Source organism: Acanthopagrus latus, chromosome 13, assembly GCF_904848185.1.
Source record: "Acanthopagrus latus isolate v.2019 chromosome 13, fAcaLat1.1, whole genome shotgun sequence".
Lineage (NCBI taxonomy): Eukaryota > Metazoa > Chordata > Actinopteri > Spariformes > Sparidae > Acanthopagrus > Acanthopagrus latus.
Window position 1 is genome coordinate 7,954,327 of NC_051051.1, and position 19,164 is coordinate 7,973,490.

General features: G+C 43.5%; 1 protein-coding gene across 2 annotated transcripts in view; it reads right to left on the reverse strand.

The window, feature by feature from the left end:
* The window catches only part of ltbp3 (latent transforming growth factor beta binding protein 3), a 55,335-nt gene that overhangs the window by 17,581 nt on the left and 18,590 nt on the right, over positions 1–19,164 (reverse strand). For both annotated transcript variants that reach the window (XM_037118794.1, XM_037118793.1), the window contains exons 4-20: positions 10,449–10,727; positions 10,187–10,350; positions 9,967–10,072; positions 7,505–7,591; positions 7,178–7,297; positions 6,864–7,025; positions 4,789–4,872; positions 4,681–4,694; positions 4,520–4,601; positions 4,225–4,302; positions 2,979–3,104; positions 1,742–1,873; positions 1,523–1,651; positions 1,239–1,358; positions 916–1,038; positions 670–792; positions 426–545 (exon numbers count right to left, since the gene is read on the reverse strand). In XM_037118794.1, coding sequence (XP_036974689.1) covers positions 426–545; positions 670–792; positions 916–1,038; positions 1,239–1,358; positions 1,523–1,651; positions 1,742–1,873; positions 2,979–3,104; positions 4,225–4,302; positions 4,520–4,601; positions 4,681–4,694; positions 4,789–4,872; positions 6,864–7,025; positions 7,178–7,297; positions 7,505–7,591; positions 9,967–10,072; positions 10,187–10,350; positions 10,449–10,727 — 2,049 coding nt within the window. The remainder of the gene's footprint in view (positions 1–425; positions 546–669; positions 793–915; positions 1,039–1,238; positions 1,359–1,522; positions 1,652–1,741; positions 1,874–2,978; positions 3,105–4,224; positions 4,303–4,519; positions 4,602–4,680; positions 4,695–4,788; positions 4,873–6,863; positions 7,026–7,177; positions 7,298–7,504; positions 7,592–9,966; positions 10,073–10,186; positions 10,351–10,448; positions 10,728–19,164) is intronic.

The following is a 19,164-nucleotide window of genomic DNA, read 5'->3' on the forward strand; positions in this document are numbered from 1 at the left end:
TCAGAGTTCGTACAAAGTTTGGTTTGGAGTTTGACATCAAATTTAATCCCGAAAAAAGTGTCATCATGATAGCCAGAACTAAGGAGGATCAGAAGCTCAAGTTTCCCTCCTTTTGCTTGTCTGAGCAAGAACTACATATTGAACCCAAAGTAAAACACTTAGGGCATATCATCAGGAATGATCTCAATGATGATGCAAACATCTACGTGTGTTTCCCCCAACAGCGCCACAGCCCAACGTTGCAGCTTTAATTACATTTACACCAGAAGTTTTGTCTCTACTGTCTCTGTCTCTTAAAAGAGGAGAAAGAACAGTAGAGGCTTAAAGATACTGTACATGAGTCAGCTACTATTTACGAGAAAGATGATCAACAGCATTCTGTTTGCTGGTAATGTCATAAACCTCGATGATATGAAGAGACTAACCTTGGCATCTCCGGCCTCCGATCAGCATGTAGCCCTTCTGGCACTCACAGTGGTACGAGCCCATGCTGTTGATGCAGCGGCCCCTCTGACAATTTGACGGCCTCTCACACTCATTGATATCTGAAGGGAGGGATATAGAAACAGTGTGTTGGAGTGTGACGCACCAGTTACTCCTGAATTTTACAGTCCGATTCTATCTATTGAGTTTACAGGTGATAAATAATTCCATATTGGTAATTCATGCCTTCACAGTGGCTGCCCTCCTGTGTGCGCTGGTATCCCGGGTAGCACTGGCACTGGAACGAGCCTTCCGTATTGATGCAGCGCCCGTAGGCACACAGCCTGACATCCTCGCACTCATCGATGTCTGATTGGGGAAAAGGAAAAACATGCAATCTGTAGCACGACAACGGACGGCAAAATACTCAGCAGCACTATGAGCAACTTAGTCGATGTGATGTCACGTTAAGGAGAGGTTAGCGGGACTTACCACTGCAGCCTTTGCTGTCTGAAGATGGGAGGAAGCCCTCGTTGCAGAGGCAGCGGTAAGTACCAGGGAGGTTCTCACAGCGGCCATTAGGACAGATGCCGGGCTTCTGACACTCGTTAATGTCTGGAGGAACGTGCGGGAGAGATTAAACGAAGCCACATCGCAGTGATGCAGTGTCACCGTAATAGTGCACAAGTTGAAACAAAAGGTCTTGGTGCAAAAACATATTTCCAGAAGTCCAACACTGATGAGGGGAGTGATTGCTCATATTTTTAAAAAATAAATGAGCGATACATTTCGCTGCACAGCAGGATTGTACTCACCATAGCAGATTCCATTTCGGGCCTCATGACCAGGCAAGCACGGGATGCACTCATAGGAGCCCGGTGTGTTCTCGCACTGCTCATTGGGACAAGTGTCTGGGTTCAGACACTCATTTATGTCTGGAATTAGTGAGAACAAGTTTCACATACTGTTGTTTAGATTGGCCACAAGTCTCCACGGACGAACAAGCATGTTATAGAGACACGGACATAGTGAGCACTGCGTCAGTGGAAAGGCTGCGGCACTGAGCTCCATAATGGCATAATAATCAGTGTCTTTGTACCTTCGCAGACCGTATGACGGTGTGACTTGCTCCGAAACCCGCTGTGACATTCGCATTTATAAGAACCGGGCAGGTTCACACACTGGCCTCCGATGCCGCAGATGTCCTGCTTTGAGCACTCATTAACATCTGCACAACAGAAAAGGACAGAGCCAGTGAAGGAGCTGATAACTCACAGAAGAAACACTTTAAAACGGAAACCAACTCAATCTAACTCACCTATGCACTTAAGTCTCCCGTGCTGCACCATGTGTTTATATCCCTGACGACAGTGGCACTTGTAGCTTCCCTCTATGTTGATGCAGAGGCCTCTGCCATGGCCACACGGGTCTGACTCACACTCATTATTATCTGGACAACAGGGGAGAAGAGTGAGAAAACACTGACTGTACAGGACGGAAACAGTGCTGAATGTTACAGACAGACAGCAGAGAGTCATAAAGGTCAGAGGACATGACACTCAAACATCTTACTATCAGTTCTATTACCATACATGCCGAAAGTCTTACAAATCCACTTATCTAAATGTAAGAAAACACAATGCTTGCGTTCAAGCCTTAAAATCAATCAATACAAACTTGAATGTTTGAATGAAATACATGATTGTGTCTGACTTGAATTGATTATGTTCATGTTTTGTGCTCTTCAGCATTCCCAGTTGTTAATTTAATTATGAGTTTAATGTTAATGTTAGAAGTTCAGCCAAGGACACATAATAAGTACCTCATTCATTATAATATGACTGACAAATGATAAAGTCCAAGCACCTTTCTACTGGACATTAGATCCAGTGCTAGATCCTACATTTCCCATAATGCACGATGAATACAACCTTTCATTAGGAACATATAAAACATGTTATACTGTAAAACACGAGTTGTCCTGCTTATGACGAGCTGAATTGACTCCTGTGTGTAAAGCTCAGTAAGCTAAAAGTCATCAATACAGATGAATGGAAAATGCTTGATTTAGAAGCTAATTTAAAAGTATCATAAGCAATCAAATTTGTTTTATGAGGACCAATTATTATTGGTAATTGTGGAACAATAATAGCTTTAATTTATAATGTAATTACTATTTTTGATTATATAATTATAAAGTCTGAGGCAAATCTGTGTTTGTAGTCACACACACAAGAGGCACGACAAAGATCAGGTCAGTCAGGGTCGGATAAGAATAGAAACAGCCAGATATTTCCCGAGGCTTAAATCAGAAAAATGTCAAATCTTTTCATCTGTCACTCGTTTTTTTTTTGTTTTGTTTTGTTTTTTTATCCAACGCTGATAGTGACTAGATCCAAGAGCTGAAGTTACTATTTTTTAACACAAACACTTCCTGGAACCAGCTCGACTTGTGTTTGCCAGGGGGGACACTCGCACACGAGCGACTCCGCGAGAACATTTCTTGTGGCTTCTCGTGATTCAGCCCTACACCTCCTCTGACCACCGCCTCTTACCCTCACAGATGTTCCTCTGCGGGTTGAGATGGTAGCCGGGGTGACAGTGACAGATGTGGCCGTTGAGGCTGTTCTCACACTCCCCGTGACCACAAATGTTCCTTAGCTTGCATTCATCTGTCTCTGCTACAAGAGAGGACCAGCATCATATATATAAACATGCATATATATATATAAAAACACAAAGTAGATGTGATCACTTAAAGGGACAGTTCACCTCAGAATGAAAAGTCTATATTTTTCCTCTTACTGGAGATACTGAAAAAAAAAATTACAGATGTTTGACCCTCTCCAAGTAACAGTAAAACATTTTTTCCAAGGCCTGTAATAATGAAAAACATGAATAAAAACAATGATTTGAATGATTTAATGACTAATCTCAAATATTAAAAAATCACGACACAACACTTATCATTTAAAAAAACAAAACTCAGTAACTCACGCCAAAAATCTAGATAAGGTAGCAGGTAAGAGGAAAAACATATATTTATTGACCTCTGAGTGAAATGTCCCTTTAATATAATATATTAATGGTTTACGATTTTAGGTTCAACATGGGTGTTCTCAGCTTTATATCAAGCTAAGAACACCCATGCTGAACCTAAAATCCCAAATCTACGGCCAAGTTCACACAATTCTTAGTTATATAAAATGCCTTGGTCTTTTTGAGGATTCGCTCAGAGAGACAGAAAGATGCTTTTCAACAATCAGAAGTGAACACACGAGGCAGGTTAGACAGAGTAAGAGAGCTGGAGAGCAAAACAGATGGAAGCATTAGTTTCCAGCTCCTCTAAGTAAACCCTGTTGTATTTTTGGGTCAGTGTTTATCTGTGATATCTTTGGCTGAGAGTTTTTTTTTTGCTTTTTATAGACATGCTTGTGGAAGTGTGAGTTACATAACCTGCTTTTAAGAATTAACACAAACTGTCGTTGTGGAAACAGTTGCTCAGAGTGTGAACATAGCCTCGGGCCTGGTTCATGCATCATGGGTGAAAACACACAGCATGTGAAGTGTCAGTGAAGAAGCATGCGTCCGATCGGATTTAACTTTTAATCCAGGCTCATCTCATCCACATCGGATCTTTCGCATGCTGTCATAAACGATGTTCATGTCGTTTGTGACTGGGCGTTGTGCACCGTCAGTTTTGAAGCACATGTAACATGAAGTAGCCCTCACAGAAAGTAACTCCCTACGAGCTTAAAGCAGAACAGGTGAATGTGAAATCGAGGTTCGCAGGCGACTCACGCAAGACTTTGGTCTGTGTTTCGAAGGGGACGCTCTCTGGGGTCAACCTGATGATCGTCGGAGGGGTGGGTTTAACAACTGCGGATCCAACAGAGGAGACATGAAATGGACAGACCTCAGGAGGAAATGTGACATCATGAACTCTAGATACTCTTGTCTTCACCACACACTGGCAGACTTTCTCTACTACAGTAGGACCCAGTATCATAAAAGGTGTTTCAGCATGCTCTACCACCCATCACCAGAATTAACGGAGGACGGATATGACTACTGCTGGAGGGAGAGGTGAGTTTACCAGGCACGCGAGGACCGCTGGTGGTGGTGGTGGTGGTGGTGGGAACCTGTTGGGCAGCCGTCGTCGTCTCTGGCGGCCTGTCCTGATTGAAAGAGATAATCGTGTTTAACAACAGTGGAAAATCAGTTGCTACTGAGTCAAAAGCTGAAGTCGTTTCTTACCAGCCAGTTTGGTCCTGCAAGGAAAAGAGACAGAGGCGTGTTAAAACTGGGACTTGACACAAGAACTCTCTAGTAGAAATGTTTGATGAACAGCACTCGAGGACTCACCCTCCTTGGGAGGGAAGATGATGGTCTCTCTTATATTCTGGAGGAAGTAGCCTTTCCCAGCAGGGCAGATCTGACTGAAGGCCACTGAGAAAGAGGAGAGGATTTTACTGTTACTTTATTTCACTTTCTTGGAATCTCACATGTTTCCAGTCACTGAAGGAGCTCCAGCTCTTTGCTGAATCACTCTTTTGATACGTGCAAGCAGCAGAGATCACTTTGCTGGTAATATAACACGACATGAACGGGATTAAAGAATGCATTAAAAAAAAAAAAAAAACCTAAAAAAAATAAAGTGATGAGTTAGGGTGAAAGTTTGCTTTGAAAAGAAATCCAACCACTTTGCAATATGTTAGTAAAAATGTAAGAACAGCAGACAGTGTTTACAAACACATGGATGAAGAGTAGAGAGCGCTGGGAGCTGGAACCTGATGGATCGCTCCCAGTGAATATTCAATATCAAAGGCTAAGTTAACCCAAAGAATTAAAATGAATTCACTATCTTCTCAGCCCCACGCCAATGGAAAGTTGGATTTGTGTCTGTCGTCCACAATACATTTCCAGAGCTTCAAAGCAAAGCAGCGTTGTAGATGGGGGCTTGTTTTAAAACTTTAAAAAAAAAAAAAAAAAAACCTGACAGAAAAACATAAAATGTCTCCATCCAGTGCAATCCAACTTTCTGACCGCCCAAAGATACCACGTGGATATGAAACAACCCCTTTTTTTTAAACTGAAATCTTCACTGTAGCTGCTAAGCTAAAAGCATTAGCACGCACCCTGTTTCAAGTTCAAGCACAACTTTGACCGCCCATCAAGGGTGTAAATACGTTATTTTCAAATATATTTGTGATTTTCTCGTTTTGTCTACTTCAGTTGTCAGTTTTTCAGCACTGTTCTGTGGTGAAGCTCCAGAAATGTTTCGAAGACTGACAACCTTCACCCGCCTTTCCATCGGCATGACGGTGGGTAGATAATAACTGAATTTTACATTTTTGGGTGAACCTTTCCTTTTTATCCAATACAGAAAGCGGGAAAAAAAAACACATAATAAGTAGCAGGTCAGTTCTGTCAAATCTTAAATCTCCAACTCAGCCCAACTCCAATCAGCTCAACTCAACTTTATTTTTTACAGCACCTTTCATACAATCAAGCTGCCAAAAGTGCTTCACAACGTTGAAACAACACAGACCAATATTAAACAGCAGTGGACAACACTATGCAGGACTAAAAAAATGACAACAAATAAAACAACAAAAAGGTTAAAAATCAATGAATAAAATATAAAAGTCAATCAAAAAAATCAAAATAAAAGTAAAAAAAAAAACAACTAAGGCCATTACAATACTTCAAATCAAAAGCCAGATTAAAAGAATAAGTCCTTAATTTCCTTCCAAGAATATATACAGAGCTCGCCATTCTTATATCCAGTGGCAATGACTTCCAAACTTTAGGCTCATAAAAAAACCAAATACATAAAAAACATAAATAAAAAAAAGGCACTCTCCCCGATACTTATATGTGACACACAGGGAACATTTGAAAGAAAAGTGGTGGAGGACGTTAGTGAGCGGGCTCAGGGTAACATCGGGGTCGTTATATATGAAAACTTCTTTCGATAGAGGGATCTAATATTCAGCAGTGCTACATCTTTACATTCTCCAGTTTTCTTCCAGATTTAACAGAGTGTGATGAGTCAAGAGGGGTGAGATACATTAACATGCACTTGAGCTGCGTAATGATGACTTGGATTAATCATTACAATGCGTCAACCTTAATGAGTGTTCTGGTAAAAAACAAACAAACAAACAAACAAAAGAACTTTTAAAATGAGATGAAGCCACACATGCATGAGATTAATATGAACTTTAAAACATTTGAAAGCAGCAAGAGTAGAAAAAACAAATCTACCGTTACACATACATTTATGCAGTGAAGTGTTGACATACCCGGGGCGGTGCTATGTTTGTTAAAGTTCTTAATGTGTTCACATGCAGACAGACAGATGTCATTACGACAACAAAATGTCCATTTTTTTTTTCTCAGCCTGTAACTGCTCCTCTTCGTCTCCGTCCACTCACCTGTGCCCACCTGAGGACATCGTTCACAGTTGCGTCCCCAGGCTTTGCCCACAGTGCAGCAGCACACCTCCTGGGTGAGGGGCGTGGGCAGAGGATGCTCGCAGCCCCTGGACTCAGACGCTAACCGGAAGCACTGAGCCAGGTCATTTGGAGACTCTGTCTCTGACAGAGGAGAGGTTTCATTTGGGAATGAGAATCACATTTTGACATGAAAAATGACATATCATTCAAGTGGATAATCAGAGAAAGCAGAGATGACCAAAAAAAAAAAAAAGGAAAAAAAAAAAAAAAAGACAGGTAGGCCTGTTACTCACCGATCACACATCGGTTCCTTTCTAACACCAAACCGGCCTTGCAGGAACATTTGAAGCTCCCCAGCGTGTTCAGACAGTCTCCGTTCAGACAGACACCCTGCATGGAGCACTCGTTGATATCTTCGGGGTCGGGAGGTGGCGTGTAAAACAGAATAATTATCATTTTCATGTACTTTCAAGGATGAAATCTATTCAAACAGCAAGAGATACTGGAGCCTTTACACATAAGGCAGTGTAGCTTTAAACCGGAAACGACAGAGACAACTCCCAAACCGAGCTCTTATCTGTGATTTGTCCTTGTTACAAGCTACGTCCTGCCTGTGTTACCTTGACAGTGTGTGCTGTTGAATCTTTTATAGCCTTGTGGACAGGTAGAGTCATAGTCCTCCACAATGGTCTGCTTGACCGACGCATCTGAGGGAAGAGACATGGAGTTAGAACAGGATGACACAAACCAAAGTAAAAGCTGCACAAGCCCAAACAATGGTAACAGTTGTGACAGCAGTTTGAGCGCTTAGTATAACAGAATTTCAGCTCCTGTAGGTATTCACGCCAGCACCATACTTGAAAATGTAAAAAATGTAAACATGGAAATGTAAACATTACGGGCTGCTCAGACATCATCTTCAAGCACACGCGAGATGTTTTTCCTGATGCCACTGCAACCGCCAACTTTTGTAATTCAACACCAGCTCATGCAGCCGCTGGCCAGGTGTGCAGAGGTGTAGCTTTGAATTCTCTCTTAGCTCTTGTTTCCTCATTCTTCATGCTCTGCTTTAGTCCCCTCTGACTGGTCAGCTCACATAACACCTGACCCAGAGCAGCTGACAACGACAGAGCAGCTGTCAATTCATACAGGACGCGATTAGCTTAGCTTAGCATAAAGATTAGGAAATATGGGAGAATGACATGGCTTAAAAACGCACCCAGCAGCCCTTTGTTCAATCTGTACAGAAAAGAAAGTATACAGTAGAATTGTTTTGGTTTCTGGCACAAAAGCTAGCAAATATTTGTTTTACTGAACTATTCCTTTAACATGTGCATGACCTGTCAGTCTAAAACCACAGAAGAACAACATACAGTTGTTATAGAAGCAGCACTGCATTTTTGACAATGTTATTTGAAACACAGCAGCTGTCCTCGTGTCGTCGCGCTACCGCATATATGGATCCCGAGCCAGGAGGCAATTAGCTTAGATGTGCATAAAGATTAGAAACAGGGGCAAGTCTGACTCTGTATGAAATGAAAAAAAATGATGTGATGTGCAATCTGTACACAAAGGAGTAAATCCAGATGACAAAGTTTTGTTTTACGGCAAGAGAGCCAGTAAATATTTCTTTTAAATGTCTGTGTTTTCCACACAGACATCAGAGCGATGTTGATATTCTTATCGAGCGCTCTGCCGCAAGACGAACAAACATACTTCCAAAGTGTCAAACTACTTCTTTGGACCAACCGAGACTTTCTTCTCTTTCTTCCTTTGTTTTTCTTTTCCTTTTTAATGCCAGATTCTTTATGGGGCCCTTTGATGAATTGGAGCTCGTCACAGAACAGACTGCGAAAGCCTTTCATGAGGTTTGAACTCACAGTCTGACAATGTATTTTCCCTGCGCTTATTCTTAACCCTAAATGAGCCGTGAACCCGCGACACACAAAAATAACATTCTACTCTCCACGAAGGAGTAAAAACACGTAAGGCGGTTTCTTATTAGAGAGACGCCGCGCTCGCACAAGCACAATAAAAAGAGGGGCGAGATCACAGCTCGCTTAGCCTCTTTTTTTTTTCATTTAAAAAAAGGTGTTGCTTATACATGGTTATGAATGTAACAAGAGAGACAGGAGTCTGGGCAGGGATCCAGTTATCTAAAGACTAACCAGGCGTACAGTATCAGGTTTGTCAAAGGCTGCATTGTCTGAGTCAGAGCTGGGAGACGGAATAATAGCAGAGTGGAAAAACGTGAGTAGCCAAGATTTTCTTGAAACTCAATCTTCAGCTATGTGATGACAGTCCTGCACTGGGCAGGCCCATAGGAACATGCTTAAGTAGAGGGTTATTTTCCACATTCCCTCTCCCTGCCTCACTGTCTCTGTGTGTAATTCCTGTAATTTCTTCCGTTTTCTCCTTCCCAACCGTTCACACACTCGCTGCCTCACCACTAACTTTCCTGCGCACATTCTTTACAGAGGTTCAACGTGATTGTTTTAATCCAGGGGCCATAATTTCACAAGGTGGAAGGTTTGAATTGTTGGGCAAAAGCTTGACATTTCTGGCTCCGTAAACAATAATTTACTCCACCGAGAACACACAAGATGTGGATCTGACAGAAATCGAATGAGAGCTATTTTAAGAAAACGATTAAGGGGTTTTCACGCTGCACTTAGCACAGGGTTAAAAGCAATCTCACAACGGCCACACTGGCACAATACAAAGTGGGCTGACCCTGCCGTTAGGTGGAGCTTGCTGGGCCAAGTCTCAAGTTCATGGGATTATCCTCTAAAAATCGACTAAACATGGGGCTAAAAGGTGCCAGTGTGAAAAAAGTTAAGGTAAACAGTGGATGCTGAGAGTAGTCGAGCATCATCGAAGAATGTAAACATTAGCTGTGTGTTCCAACATGTAACCCAGGGCCAGTGTAAGGGTGGAGTGTATCGTATAGCCCTGGGAAGAGGTTAAATAATGTGTGTGTGAAGTCGCATCGTCACATCTGGAATTAAAATCCACAGAAAACTGTAAAGAAAAACTCAAAAGATAGCAGAGAGAGAGATTTCCCGACGTAAATGTAACTCACTGGGTAGTTTGGGGCACTGATAACACTTGTTCTGTCCCCATGAATTCCCCACGGTGCCGCAGCAGTCCTCCTGATTGGTCAGAACAGGAAGCGGGGTGCTATTGCACTAAAGCGAGACCAGACGGAGAAACATTATCAGTAGGAAATGACAAGACAAACACTGTTTGTTTTTTTTTCACGGGATTGTTCGTCACTTTTTTTTTAGCGCATCGGCACTCACAGCTTGTTTAGGCGTGGTCTCCTGGAAGCAGCGCCCCTTCGGTTTGTGCCTCGAGGGGATCGGGCGTTGCCCCGTCTTGTGAGGAGGCTTGATATCTGATGGGTCGAGGGGTTGAATGACCACATGGGTGTCCGGCGTGTGGTGAACGCGTAAATTTATCTGCACTGAAAACGGAGAAAAAAAAGAAGACATTCGAATGTATTTTCCTCGTCACTCGATCCAGCCGAGAGTCACAAACCCTTTAGGATTAAAAGGCAGATACCTTCAGACGAGTGGTGCCCCACTTGTGTCAAGGGCAGGGTGAAAATTGAGTGCGTTTGCGTCAGCTGGGTGCGCCCTATGGCTGACTGCTCCCCTAGTTTGAGGCCGTCTGGCTTCAGAGATATGGGGTAGACGGGCTGCTTGTTGCCTCGCGCTGCCTGGGCTTGCTGTGTCTGGTGGAGGGGAAACTGGCAGAGCCGCCCGGTGAAGCCCGGCGGGCACAGGCAGTGTTTCCTCGAGCTGCATACTCCTCCATTCATGCACGTCAGGGGACACACAACTGCAGAGAGAAGGAGAGAGAGAAAGACAGAGGGAGGGAGGGAGACAGGCAGGGGTGGGGGAGAGACTGTCAGAGACTCCCATCGGTCAAAAGTTCACAGCTATGAATCACACCAAGACACTTGAGCGACACAAAGAAAAACGTTAAAAAAGTTGCTCAGGAAAATCACCCTCCCCCGAGACGCTTATTCATCGTCTGGATTTTCTCATTTTGTGTCCACTTACCTTCCGAGGCAGACTTTGGAGGTTTATGATGATCACGTGAAAAGCCCGATGATTTAGTGTTACATCACATAAACACAGCAGACGGTCGGAGAGGTCCATAGCACGAGCAGGACCGCGTAAAATGTTTGCTTCGAAATGTATCGGCCCGACGGGCTAACAGGTCCTTCCAGCCAGTGAGCAGGAGAGCAGGCAGAGTCATCGATCTGTTTAACCGCTTCATTCAGCCATGTGGGAAAGACCTCAGGAATCTATAGGAAAGCTGCCTGTCTGCAGAAAGGTTCATGGCATTTACGATGTCCAGCGCTGGTTTTATTGGGTCTCCCATTGTGTTTATTTCTAAGTTTGGTTGTTCTTGAAATTCCCACAGTAGAACAATCGGAGGAAAAAGAAACCGAGGGCGAGAGAGAGCCGGGCTTTGGGGAGGGGGAAACTTGCGAGGAAGTACTGAGCCCAAACTCAAACCAGAAAGGACGATGATGACAAGCTATGAAGTATTAGTGAAAGTTCAGGTGTCCCAACACGTTGGATCATCCAACACCTTCACCAATACACTGGAGTTTCAGCTTTAAATGCCTGCAGCCAAACTCCTGAAAAATTCCTAATTCACCTCCGGAAACCAAACAGCCACCGAAGACCTTAAACTAAATCCAAAACAAATGAACATGGTGTTTCATATGTAAACGTCTGGGTAAAGCTGAAATTATGAGTCGATCAAATGAGGCGTGAACGGGGAATGAATGAGAAACGTCTCGATAGTTGATGAATCGTTTATGAGAAATTCCTGAATAACTGTGATTCGAGGACTATTGACTAAGTCAAATTCCAGCATGGGACAGTTTTTAATACTGGTGCTTTACATATTGCCACAATACTGAATGGACACAATACTGAGAGTGTCTTGGAGTATAAAGATCTTGCTATCTGTCACACTGAAACACTTGGCAGCAAGCTAACACAAAAAGAAAAAAAAGGATATTTGTACAGAAACAGAACTACTCATCCTGCGCTCCATAGGAAGCAGATTACTGAGGCCGTCTTCTTGTCTGTCTTGGATTACGGTGGTGTCGTCTATAGACACACCTCTGACTCCACTCTTAAACCCCGGAGATTTAGTTAGATTCATTACTGGTGACAGTTATTCTACTCAGCATGGCGTTTAGTGTGAAAGGTTTGCAGGTCATCTCTCATAGGAATATGTGACAGGCACTGGGTTCTATTTCTCTGCAAAGTCAAAATAATATCACTTCCCTGTTAAACCCATCCCATAATAATCATTTGACCTGTTTTGGTGATTGGAGGATGCTCAAAGTCCTGCACGCAAACGCTAAATTCGGGAAAATTGGTTTTGTTTTCTGTGCCACACACACTTGGAACACTTTTACAACACACAAACTTAACAAACATAACAAAAATGTACCTATATTTTTTCAGTTTTAAGTGTACTTTTGACAGCAGCAGAGATGAGGCCTTTTCTCTAGTTCATACATTTCTCGACCTTTTTAATACGTCGCAACTGAGCCACTGAGTGACATCACAGGTGGGCAATTTATCAGATTACATGCAGCTTCCTCCGGAGCCACGAAAGGCTTTGTACTACTCTGTAATGTGTAAATTGGTGGAGTTACCCTTTAAAAACTTTAATTTAGTGCCGAGGTTTACGCCAAAGTTACATTTACCATGTACCAATACATGATTAATTCAATGCTATATGCTGGTATGGACACAGTGAGCTCCTACTTCAACAGCTGCTACTATTTCAAATATAACAACTAGTGTTACAACAACAGTTACTACCAGCACTTTCTCATGACAAGTGTAAGTTTAGGAGAGAAAGTATTTATGTTTTCCATTTAGCACACTTGTCAGTTTAAAGTGTAACGCGTCACAGACCGGCCTCGTTGCCCTTTCGAGTCAAAAAGAAAAAAAACTGCGACATATGAGCTTGAACTCGTTCTAGACCTGATCGACCCCATCCCGAAAGCAAAAATCTAGCCTGGAGGAGAGGAAAGGAGAGGGAAGGCGGCCTCTTTCTGCTGCCGAGCCAAGTGTGCACACATGGAAGTAATTATATGTGGACTTCTAGGGAGTCTGGGCTGCAGCGTAATTAGGGGACTAGATCACTTTAAACACAGCAGGGACGTCCTCACATAGTGAAAGTCAGGCAGAAGAGAAAAAAAAAGAATGAAGAACCTAAGGAAACACCAACCAGTGAGGTAAAATGTATAAATCTGAAGCCAGGTGGATACATCAGAGGCAGCTACCTAACACCATGTGACACTGGTCTTTTAAGCACCGGGACTGAGTGCAGGCAGCAACATGCAGACTCCACCTGGGAGGCTCGGGCAGGAAGAGAGTAGAAGGAGAGCAGAACACACTGCAGAGGACAGAAAACCCTCGCAGGGATCCAGTTTCCATGCCTCAGACTTCGCCTCGGTACTGGATTTAGAATGAGAGGAAACGAAGAAAGATGCGTGGGTTGAAAATTAGGATTGCAGACACAGAAAGCCAGGAAAAGAACCTCTTTTCCAACTGTGATTACACAATCTAAACCCGCAGTGACGACATACTGGAGGGAAAGTCTGGGCTGAGGCCCCGTCTGGCTGGGGAGATGTCTGAATGAGACAGGCTCTCTGATGTAGCACAGACCGGGTCAATGCCACACAAACGCACACAGAGGAGAGGGGGAGGAATCAGATCTCTAGATTTCTTTTGGGGGTGGAGATCGTGAGAACGAGATCAGTTGTGAAGTGAACCCAGCGTGATGCCATGAAACACACAGTGAAAACACACAGCTGCGGTTGTAGGAACACCTCTTTCCAAATCTTGAATTACTGTCTTGTTCCAAAGTTTCGAATCTTCATATCTCATGTGGTAGACATTAAAACTGTTTTCATGTTGGTCACATGAGGCCAAAGACACGTTCAATTTTATTGAATGGTGGTATCTGTCACGCAAAAGCCGCGCTGCTTATTCAGGCTCGTATCAGCGCCGAGCACAGTTACACTTTACAGCTTACTGGTACGTACGGTGCTCGTGACATTCAATTAGCTGCATAACAATCTCACTTGCTGGCTCGTGGCTGCTGTTATGTAACCGGTCAGTTTTACTATGACTCACGAAGCACGCCGTTTCATCCAGCTCTTCTGTCAACGAAAGGAAAAACTGAAAAGTATGCACTTCACTGCGTAAATAATAAATTACTTTTTTTATGTAGCCCTGATATATCAGATAAGTGACAGGTCAGTTTTTTTAAGACTTTGATGTTGGAAGAATGCTTTGATTTCGACTCAACGCACCGTCAGACAGAACAGTGAAATACTGGACGTCTCAATACCACTTCCCCTCAAAGACTGGGAAATGAACATGTGAAGTCAGGCGAAGTGAGACAGCAGCTCTGACTTAAATACACTTTGAAAGCTATGGAGTGGTCCTTACAAGGGCTCTGATTTCATTATAAACAAAGACTTGGATCATCGAGTCTCAAATGCCTGTTTACATGCTGGAAAAGCACAATCAGGTAAACTTTAGATTTCCATCTGCTCACAGACTCATTGGGCTCGCATCTGATATTTCTGGTTTACAGTCTGAATGATTATATCGGGACTCTCTGAGTGAGACCACAACAACCAATTAGAGAGGCCTCCCGCAGCAGCTGACAGGCAACGGTAGACAATCTAGCCCTAATGCTACGTTAGCTAGCTAGGCTAAGATCTCACCTCTAGTTCTCGCTGAGGAATAGAAAACCTGTGTTGATCGTGTCTGCCTCTTCGTCCAGGCTTATTTAACCTTTGGGGGTTTTTCTCTCTTAAACTGCTGACAGACAGACAAAAGACTCTTTACGTTATAGTTATTCTTTTCTAAATGTTACTGTTTCCATCTTAATTAACTTGTTCTGCGTGTATTCAATCTGCACACAGAGCCAAAGTGATGCAGAACAACAGTAAAACAGAACATAACCTCCCTGAACTTTATTGGGGACACAACGGTTTACAGGCCTCACAGGATATCTTGGCGTGAAAATTGACGGTTATCACATGGCCGTAAATGTTCTTACCTCTGGTATTGAATTCTACATTGGGTTTTCAAAAATTATACGGTTCAAAATTCTATAACGTTTCATGTCTGTCAGGTGATGTGAAAACATAATAAAGCATTTGTTCGACCAAAATAAAGCCTCTGTTTTGGTTCCTTTAGGGGAGATTGTTTCTGAGCGGAACCCATCCTTACTTAGGGCGGAGGAGTGTTTCCAGGGTTCTTCTCGCCCGCAGCAAACAAAGGCTCCCAGCGACAGGTGATATTACAGCTGCTCTTCCTGCCTTTCATTATCCTGATTGTTAGATTCTGTTCAAATCAGCCGCCTCCTGTCTGTTTTGCCTTTAGAGCTCGAGGAGGCACTGAATCATTTTTATGTGTTATATAACACATGCAGCGACTCTCTTCTCTCTCACATCTGCCTCCTTCATTTAAGCTCGGGCTTCGCTGGCTAATGTTTTCAGCAGATCTTATATGTGAATGGGTGTGCTCGTGTATGTGTGTGTGTGTGTGTGTGTGTGTGTGTGTGTGAGAGAGCTATTAAGTGGAGGCTGCAGCGTCTCCTGGAGAGCCGCTGTGGTTTGGGTGACATGCATCACGCTACATAAGGAAAAGAGAGCAAAAGCTTTAAAAAGTTCATGGCAAGGATTTTAAACGTTCCCGTTGAATCATCACCTCGGAGTTCATTAACAGAATTTATGATCCGAATTCTGCTCATCGACTCCCATCGTCTGTTGGCTTAGACGTCTCGGAGGCTGCCGCCCTCGGTTTTTTTTGTTTTTTTTTGTAACCACGCCTTTGTCTTCGTGGATCTAACGCATTCCTGAGACTAGAGGTGGTGTGTTATTAAAAATCAAACGCACCTAAGAGTTGTTTGGTGGTCTGAATGAATGTGAGGCATGAGCAGGCCGGGGACTACGGCGTTTTTGTTATCATTAGCTTGATTTTCCAAATGCGCTCATCAAAGAAAACAGAGGAGCAGTAATTAAGGGGTTTGAATGAAGACACGCTGAATATAAAGCCTCATTTATACCATAGCTCAGTCAGCTAGGAGAGCATGTTGACTTTATCCTGTGCTGTCATGGCTTTTGAAAACTGCAGATATCTTCCAAGGCAGCCAGGAAAGCGTATCATTTTCCCATGCAGCATTCGATCCAAGACAAAAGAAGGGGGGGAGAGAGTCTTTGTCTTCAGGCTTTTCTCGTCAAAGTGTTTCATGTGACATACGAGTGAGAGCTCCTTCTTCATGCTGTCATGATCCACTCCAACAGGAGACAGATCTCCTGGCAGCACGGGCCGGAAGGAGGAGAAGATCTTTGTCACACTGTAAATGGCGACATATGATAATAGCACATGTCGAGTAAAAGTAAAGGGAAATAAGGCAAAGGGAGGGATGAAGGAGAGATGTGATGTTTCAGTGGGATTATTGTGATTCCCAGACACTTTTTTTTTTTTTTTTTAAACTTTAAGGAAAAACATACTGGACATTCCTCAAGTGTTAAGTAAGCAGGCCTGGTGTAACTCACAGGACCGGGCTTAAAAAAGAAAAACCATGTCTATGAAAGCACACAGAGGCAGACTGAGGCACACGCTTTTCATTGACAGAAAGAAAGAAAGAAAGAAAGAAAGAAAGAAAGAAAGAAAGAAAGAAAGAAAGAAAGAAAGAAAGAAAATAAAAGTAAAAATTGCCCTCCGAGTGGCCTGTGACCACCCACCCACTCACTCCTGTCTGTCTGGAGATGACACATCCATCAGCCCCCTCCCTCCACGGCGTCCTCTCAGCCGCAGCCGCACCCTCCCGACACAAAAACAACAAATTACAGCCCTACAAACCACAGTTCAAAAAGCTCCTCAGCTCACTGGTTTGAAAGCTACTGCTCGCATCATCCCCCCCACCCCGCCATACGCATGACAAGACGGCCCAGATCCGTCGCGTTCCTTGAACACGGTCATGTTCTGGTGAGGTTTAGAAAACACCAATGAGCCCAGATGTGATGACGCACAGTGAGTCACCTTCACCGGGATTCGGCGAGCGTCTGAAACAGCCGTTATCGACACTTTCTGGTCAGCAGGCGACCACTTTCACTGTCACGTCAGCTGATTCAGAAACACACATGGCCGCACCACAATGAGTCCACTGGTGGAGTTTTATTATTTCACTCCCTCTGCTGTGCTACACACTGACACTCACGGAACAGCTCCAGCAGAGGAACTCTAAAATGAACTACTTTGAAATACTTTGGTATAAACTTTACACATATTTACTCGAACATCTTTCTCCCTCAAAACTCTTTATCTGCTCCGCAAGCACACGATGGATGTCTTATCATCGTCATATCACACATCCTGTCATCACCGTGGAGTTGCCAGCAGAGATTTTCAGGAAGTTGCTCCACCAGGTTGTCTTCACACTGGCATAATCGCCCAGATCAAACAAACACGATAACACAACGGTTAATGAGCTGAAGAGATTTCTGGTATTTTGTCAACTCCAGAATGAGCCAGCGCAGCTGTTTCCCCCTCTGCTTCCGGTGTTTACGCTACGCTAAGCTAAGCATCTCCAGTTATGAGGATGGCATCAGCATTTTAATCTTGCACGTACGCCGCGACACACTCAATGCAACATGGGTATCTGTTTGAAGAATATGTTTTTTTGGCACTCGTGGATGTCAGTCAAATTCTCACTAATTCCAGAGTGGAATATCTGCATCTTCACGTGACGAGTGTCCCGACTTTCTTCAACAAACATTTCCTGATTTTGCCATTTCATTTCGGGCATGTGACATAAATTCACCTTTCCTGAGCTCGTCTGAATTTGAATTGGCTACCTGTGTAGTGATGTTACGAGGTACGAGAGCGGTGAGGCTCAAACACACTGTACATGTCGGTGTCCAGAATGGAAAACCAAAACAATGAGCCATAAGCACATAATAGTCTTTTTTCACCTTTCTTTTTGCCCCTCCTCCGCTTCTCTGTGTCCTACAATTAACACCAGGCTTTCAAGTGCTGAGGATCAAACAAAAAAAAATGAAGATGGCCGTTGGATATTTTGTCAGCCCAACACATGGAGATAATTACCAGTAAGTCCCGATCTTAAATATTATCCTCATAAGGTTCATTCAATCTGTGTTTAAAAAGTATTTCTATGAGTATTCCTCTATATTTAGTATTTCTTACTATCCAATGGCATCTTTCATGACCTCGGAGTACCATGACTAAACAACCCAGGGCCCCAAAAACAGTAAACACAGTTCGAGCCACTGTTTAAAAAGAGAATAGGGGACGATCATATGACGTGCTCTCATTCACCGTCAGCTCCAAAGCAGGAAACCGCATCCCCAAATACGCCTACCATCAACTGGCACTGCGAGACCACATACCACACGGAGTGAGAGAGAGCGACGTATGAAGTGGGTCAGACTCCGGCAGCCGGGCCAGACATTGGGAGTAAATGACATAATCACTGCCTTTTGAAAACACAAACCTGCGTACGCATCCCTCCTCCTCCCCCTCCCCCCCACGCAGAAAATCTCTGTGCTCCGGCCTCGGCCTCAGCTATCCAAACAATAATGCTGCCCTTTGCCAGAGCTGACCGCTGTCACCGAAGGCATTCATTACCTCTCACAGTCAGCCTAAAACAACAGTTTGTTAACCTTACAGAAACTGGATGATGACCATGAGCAGACTCTGAAGCAGCCACCAGGGTTCCCAAACCTTTTCCATACTTGAATTCAGGCAGTTTTCAAACATGTTCATGGTGGTAATTTCACTTCACCACGTAAAATCAGATGTCATTGTGCCATAAACACACATTTCTTCATAATAGCATTCTAGGGTTGGCATTAGGGTGACAATTTGAAGAAAAACACCACAGAGCTTCATGTTTTAAAATGTGTCACCTGTAGTGTAATCAGCTTTAGACAGTAGGCAGCACTGTGTCAGTGCTGGAGAAAGGTCTGACTGGATCAACTGTCATTCTAGCATCAGAAGAAAGAAACACTATGGCTTTTTTTGTATCCTTTTAACTAATCACAATCAGCGACGGTGCCCCTGCAAAAACATTTGCACGTGGTAGAGCAGGCTCTGGCATTAAAACGGCTACACACCTGCGTTTAAACAGCAACTGCTGTTAGCTTGTTTGATTTTCAGACTGTTAGCAACAAGGTTAGCATTAGGGGAAC